This window comes from Berghia stephanieae, chromosome 1 (assembly GCF_034508935.2).
Source record: "Berghia stephanieae isolate SIO BIC M18660-M18661 chromosome 1, UCSD_Bste_1.3, whole genome shotgun sequence".
NCBI lineage: Eukaryota > Metazoa > Mollusca > Gastropoda > Nudibranchia > Aeolidiidae > Berghia > Berghia stephanieae.
Window position 1 is genome coordinate 140,432,378 of NC_088360.1, and position 7,500 is coordinate 140,439,877.

Consider the following 7,500-nt stretch of genomic DNA (forward strand, 5'->3'; position numbering starts at 1 on the left):
AAAGATGTTTTTAAGCTTGCAGCAGATAGGAAAAATAAATAATAATAGTATAATAATAATAATAAAAATAATAATAGTAATAATAACAATAATTAAATTAAAATTTTTTAACGTTAGGTTACATTGAAATTAAATATATCGCAATGATGAGAGCGCCGACACACCATAATAATAATAAACACACCGTTGCCAAATTTTAACCTGTTGTCTATTGGCAGTATGACAATGCATTCGTGCGCGTGCGTGCATTTTATACGTAAACACGCACTTGTACAGATAGAAACAGTGAGAAACACCATAGCCTTCGTGAATTCTCTCAGTGAGAGATGGATGGATAGATAGACAGACAGACAGACAGACAGACAGACGACGACGGACTACGACGGACGACGGACGACGACACGACAGGACGACGACACGACAGACAGACAGACAGACAGACAGACAGACAGACGACAGACAGACTAGACAGACAACAGACAGAACAACAGATAGATAGATAGATAATAGATAGATAGATAGATAGACATATAGATGATAGAGGGGGAAGATAAAAGAGAGAGATAACGGGGAGGAGGGAGAGAGAGAGATATTCATGAATGATGGATGAATGAATGAAAGTGTTGGTAATGGGAATAGAAGAAAAAAAGAAGAAAAATAAATATGCTCTTATGATTCACATCGAAGTTTTATAACTATCTTTCATTGCACAACCTCCTCTATATATCATATCCCCTCTCTCTCTCTCCTCTCTCTCTTTCTCTCTCTCTCTCTTTCTCTCTCTCTTTCTTCTCTCTCTTTCTCTCTCTCTCTCTCTCTCTCTCTCTCTCTCTCTCTCTCTCCCCCTCCCCCCCTCTCTCTCTCTCCCTCCCCCCTCTCTCTCTCTCTCTCTCTCTCTCTCTCTCTCTCTCTCTCTCTCTCTCTCCTCTTACATGTACTAATAAATTAAATACTCCGTTCGCATTGGGTTTCAAGTAAGTAAGTAAGGACGTAAGCCACGAGGATCACAACAAAACACACTGGGCACAGATGGGGATTTTTTTTTTTTTTTAAACTATCGATTACTCACGCTTCACGCGCACTGACAAAACGGTTTTTTTAAACTTTTTTTTTTTAACTCCTTCTTTCATCTTTTAATATTGGCCAGAAATGTCTAGATAATTCCTTCAAAATATCCACGAATCAAGATTACGTTGGGAACAAATTTTTAAACCCGAGAATTCTTTGACGATAATTTTAAGATTGTTTTAATTTATCGATACTTCAGGCATATATATGTATTTAAAATGGCCGTAAATTTAAGAATAAGTATTCTGCCAGGCTAGAGCGATACATATACATATACGTACGTATTGCTCACAGCTTACTATACTATACCCTATCATGACAGCAGTGTAACTCAAGCAGTCACCACCCAACCGCTACCATAATCACTAAACAACTTACTCACCGACTACCAACCACCACCACAACTACCACTACCACCACCACCACCACCATCACTACAAACATCCATCACCAATACGATTTCTAAAGAATGAAATAGCGGGTGTTCTATTACCGACGAGACGGGGTCGTTGTAAAATTATTGTATGTATATAAAACATGTATGTATAAAATATACCAGGTTCGAATATATATATATTATACCCAGGCCCGCCTAGTACTAAGAAAAGATCGTAGAAATACGAATTTTTTGGAGCTCCAGCTACAGAGCTACATAGGTCTCTTTGACTCAATAAATCTTGTTGAAAAGGAAAGTCTAGCTTCATAGAACCTACATTCAGGTATTGGAGAATTTTGGATCATGCTGAGAGCAGATTGTTTATTTCTAAAGCTATTTAAAGTGAATTTTTCTCCTTTTTCCCTTGGAAACTACAATTTTTTAAAAATTTCCAGTAGGTAGCTCCATAGAGAATACAGGAGTAGGTGGGTAGCTCTGTATAGGTATATTATCATACTGTTGCTGCTACAACAAAACAATAGAATAGTTTTGTGACTATCATACAATATATTAAAGTCATAAACAGAAAAATTAAGACCATGGCCTTAATTCATTGCGTACGTGCGCGTGGTTTTATTCATAGATTTGTGATTATCATAATTTTGAGTTCATAATGAGAGTGAAAGTAAAACCCAACTTTTTGCTTTACAAGCTCTGTTATAAGTCTTACAGTAATGCTATTGATTGTCTTTTGGGTCTACTTTTATTTCTTGTGTCGACTAAAGACATAATATAACTCGTATCGTGAGCAGTAGGGTGGGTGGGATGGTGTTGGAGGGGCTTAGTTTTATGCTCAAAGAGGGAGGAAGGTTGAAGACGAGAGATCGGTGTGTGGGGGAGGGAGGGAGGGAGGGAGGGAGTGGGCGAATGAGAGGGATAGAGAGAGAGAAAGGGAGTGTGTGTGTGTGTGTGTGTGTGTGTGTGAAAACGGAGAGAAAGACGAGTTCAGAGTGAGGAATAGAGAGAGGTAGAGAGAGAGGGAGGGGAGAGAGAGATAGAGAGAGAGAGAGAGAGAGAGAGAGAGAGAACGGAAAGAAAGACGAGATTAGAGCAAAGGAGAGAGAGAGAGAGACAAAGAGAGAGAGACAAAAGAGAGAGAGAGAGAGAGAGAGAGACAAAGAGAGAGAGACAAAAGAGAGAGAGAGAGAGAGAGAGAGAGAGAGAGAGAGAGAGAGAGAACGGAAAGAAAGACGAGATTAGAGCAAAGGAGAGAGAGAGAGAGAGAGAGAGAGAGACAAGAGAGAGAGAGACAAGAGAGAGAGAGACAAGAGAGAGAGAGAGAGAGAGAGAGATAGAGAGAGAGCAATGAATACACAACATCTCCCTGCGTTGCTTGTTCATTTGAATAGCGCCTCCCGTGTAACATCTGCAAGGGTTTTGTTTCTTTGATTATTCAAAGCATAAAATTATACAGTTTAACATTTTTCAGATAAATCTCTTTTAGTAAACGATGTGTATCTTTTCTTTTAAAAATTCAATGTGTGTACACAATACAAATAAGCGTAGCGTGTCATTTGTGATTCAAGTTATCGATCGAGAGGGTAAGAAAATCGCTTATTTAGCACGACACAAAAAAGTTTCGATGCATCTACTACACATTGGTGTGAGTATGAGGATGAAACGTTTTCACAGATCACTATACGAAAGGTGATAATGGAAAAAGCTTTGGATAGGAACAACACAGACAATGGACGTGTAGATTTTGCGAAGTCCCAGGTTTGATAGTTATCCCCCAAGATGATGGTAATTTAAATCGATCGATATTTATTTGAAGGACAAGTTTTCTGGCCAAATGTTTAAATATGGGGTTGTTTTTTGTTTTTTTTTTCCAGAATGCGGCGGATAACACGATGAAGTGTGATAAACAAGCCTTTGATAACATTACCATCCATGTGTGTATGTGTGTGTGTGTGTGTTTGAGTGTGTGTGTGTGTGTGTGTGAGTACAATATCGATCGTTTGTTTGCATGTGTGTGTGAGTGTGTGTGGATGAGTACATTATCGATCCGTTTGTTTGTTTGTGTGTGTGTGTGTGTATGTGTGTGTGTGGATGGGTGTGTGAGTGGATGAGTACAATATATGATCATTTGTTTGTTTTGTTGTTTTGTTTTGTTTTGTTTTTTTTTTGTTTTTTGTTGTTTTTGTTTTTTGTTTTTGTTTTTTTGTTTTTGTTTGTTTGTGGGTGTGCTGGTGAATGGATGAGTATAACATCAAGCGTTTGTTTGTATCTGTGTCCATGTGTGTATTTGAGTAAGGTATCTATTTGTGTGCGTCAGTGAATGAGTGCAATCTCGAACATTTGTGTGTATGTGTGTGTGTGTGTGTGTGTTTGAGTCTGTATGCGCGTGCCTTTTTTGAGAATGCACATCACAATATAGACAAAAATAAAATACCCTTTATTCATTCCCATGGGAATTTTTTTTTCCTTAGGATCTATTCCAAGCGGAGACTGGAATAACCCAGGTAAATGAAAGGTGGACCCATTGGTGATATTGCATTAAGCAACAAATTCATACCCTTGAGGTCACGCCATGACCAATTTTTATTTATTTATATAATTTATAAATGTATCTATTTTTATTATTTACTGTTATCTCTTTTTTTTTTTTTTTTTTTTTTTTTGAGGGGGGGGGGGGGGAGGGGCATTGATTGCCCTCATAAAACTTAACCTGAACTTAGTTAATGGCACAGAATTAGGGTTGATATAACGTCTATTAGTATCTATATCTCCACTGTAACCCGTTTCCACAAACACCCTTTACCGATGACCCGTGAGTCGATGCGCGCGATACGGGTACTCACTCACGGGTGGCTGACTTGACTCGACTGGCTACATACAATTTGTTTTACTCACGGGTTGAGTGAACATGCCATGCCAGTATTGTACTAATGTTATGATACTACGTCGTCGATTCGATAAATCCAATAATAATGCCCATCAAGGTCAATTCATATATTGGACTGAAAACACGCGGTCGTAAGACGACCGTCACGTGTTTCTCAAATTAGCATCCGCGAGGACGAGAGACGCATGCGCACAACCAACATGACGTTCTCTCTCTAATAACTTTTCCGCCGGTGACGTCACAGACTATGGGTGACGTCCAATCAAGGGACGCTACTCTTCCGCTAATCTCATTCCCTATAAGAAAAAAAATAAAAAGAATTGTGATAGAACATGACCCTGGGGTCACTTGAATATGAGAGATTGGGGCGTTCAAAACGGATCTTTTTTTTTTTTCTTTTTATTTTAAATCATGCGCAATAAATTATTGTTTTAGTCACCGTAGACTACTATTCTGCCGTTTTATTGAAGAACATAGTAGTCTAGATATGTGCTCTTTAGTTAACATTGCATAAACTGTGTTGTTTTTTTTTTTTTTAAAGCGGTTACATTACAGGGAGCGTTCGGCTTTTCCGACACAGTGACGGACTGAGTTCTAGCTAGACTAGCCCTTCTTTTTCTCTTTATTGAACTTAATAATTATCTACACAAACTCAAAACTCGCTTCATCATCGTTATGGGGATTGGTTAATAATTATTGTGAAAAGTTGATTAAGACAAGTCCTTGTGTCGTGGTTTACGGTGCATGTGAACAGAGCTTTAATCTGGGTTATCTACCGTCCACCTCCCCGTGGGTAGATGATGAACATTGTACGTGTATTTTGGCTGACCGCTGAAATTATATAACTTGAGATTTTGGACTTGAGCTTTTATATGGAGCGATATATCCACTAAACGTGCTCAAAGCGCTTTACAAAAGGTCCCTGAACAACAGCAACACGTAACATGTAGAACGAAACATGAAGCCTATTAGGCGATTTTACAATTTTCTTTCCGACAGAGACAATGGTGTTAACGACAAAGTACTCATTTTCTACCTGAGTAGGTACGATCAGAGAATTTGAGTAAAGAGCCTTTTCCAAAGACGCCACTATGCGCCAAGCGAGGCTCGAACCGAAAGCGAGAGTCGTACCATAACATGATGAGGATGAAGAGCATCCACCTGCAGGCTGTTGTTGTTGTTGTTGTTGTTGTCGCCGTTCTTATTTTGTTATGGCATCTAGCGGAAGCTACTACTACCTGTAACCTGTTGTTTTGTTGTTTTTGTTTTGTTTTGTTTTTTGCTTTTTTGTGTGTGTGTTTTTTTTTTTGCTGTTGTTATTTTTGTCGTTGTTCTGTTATGCATAGGAAGCTCTAACGACTACACTACTACAACATACTATTCAATACTTAAAACACACACTAAACATCAACTACAACTACTACTACCTAAACTTATAAACACTAACAAACTCTACTCAACTATACTACTACACTACTACTAAACTAACAACTACAACTACACACTACTACAACATACTACTACTACTACACTACTACTACACACAACATACTACTACTACTACTACTACTACTACTACTACTACTACTACTACTACTACTAACTACATACTACTACAACTACTACTACACTACTACTACACTACTACACACTACTACTACTACACTACTAACTACTACAACATACTACTACTACTACTACTACACTACTACTACTACATACACAATACTAACTACTACAACAACTACACACTACTACCTACAAACTACTACTTACACATACTACTACTACTACTACTACAACACTACTACACTACTACTACTACTACACAAACAACATACTACTACTACTACACTACTAACTACTACTACTACTACAACAACTACTACTACTATACACACACACTACTACTACTACTAACAACACTACTACTACTACACATACTAACTACAACATACTATACTACTACTATACTACTACTACTACTACTACTACTACTACTACTACACTACACTACTACTACACTACTACTACTACTACACTACTACTACTACTACTACTACTACTACTACTACTACTACTACTACTACTACTACTACTACTACTACTACTACTACTACTACTACTACTAAGTACTCTAACAATCAACAAGTTTGAAGAGGGAACGACGTGGTGGAAAATAACAAGCACTAAAGGTAAGAAGAGGAGATAAGAGGTTGCCTGAAGGATAGCAAGTACGTATGAATAAACATAGAGCCAAAAGGTTTAAAAATGGGAAGGAAATATTGTTTACTTTTATCGAAGACGTGTCTTTGCCCGAAACATTTTCGTCTTTTTTTTTTTTATAATATATTATATATATAGAAATTAACTGGCTGAAGATGATGATCGTGTTGGTGGTAGCAGTGGTGTTGGTATCCCATATTTGGCATCTAAGGTAACCCAAAGTTATTGGTGCAAACCAATCAAGAGTCTGGAACAATGGATCTTTGTGTGTGTCTCTCTCTCTCTCTCTCTCTCTCTCTCTCTCTCTCTCTCTCTCTCTCTCTCTCTCTCTCTCTCTCTCTCTCCATCCTTTCTCAAAGTGTGTGTGTGTGTGGGGGGGGGGGGGGGGGGTATGAGTGTGCTCGCGCGTGACAGAGAGAGCGAAAATAAAATTTAAAACAAAATAAAAGTTGTTTTATTTTTATTTTATTGGGGTGGGGGGGGGGGGAAGAGAGAGAGAGAGAGAGAGAGAGAGAGAGAGAGAGAGAGAGAGAGAGAGAGAGAGAGAGAGAGAGAGAGAGAGAGAGGGGTGCGTTGCGTTTTCCAGTCTTGTGATTGATTGTGTGAACGAATATTTGGAGCATTGGAATTTTCAATCAAATAATAATTTTTCGAAGCGACAATAAATTGGTAATGATGTGGTGTTTATAAAAATTAAATTAAATAAATGTCTGGGGTACTCACCGGCCAAGAGAACTCCTTCAGCTCGTACTGGAAGGTGTTCTGTCTGGAGGCAGCCAGGGGTAAATCCGACATAGCCGAAAAGTTCATGGTGTTATCCCCGAGCACCGGCGTGGTGTAGTTGGCGAACGTGCACTGGGGGTTGGGGTTGGTCGCGATGTTCGATTGGTAGTGCGCCAGGCACACCTTGAAGAAAGTCCTGCAC

The 7,500-nt window shown here is 38.7% G+C and overlaps 1 protein-coding gene across 4 annotated transcripts in view; it reads right to left on the bottom strand.

The window, feature by feature from the left end:
• The window catches only part of LOC144963362 (uncharacterized), a 245,416-nt gene that overhangs the window by 86,208 nt on the left and 151,708 nt on the right, over positions 1 to 7,500 (bottom strand). For all 4 annotated transcript variants that reach the window (XM_078897322.1, XM_078897321.1, XM_078897323.1 and 1 more), the window contains one exon: positions 7,299 to 7,500. This exon is cut by the window's right edge and continues 116 nt beyond it. In XM_078897322.1, coding sequence (XP_078753448.1) covers positions 7,299 to 7,500 — 202 coding nt within the window. The remainder of the gene's footprint in view (positions 1 to 7,298) is intronic.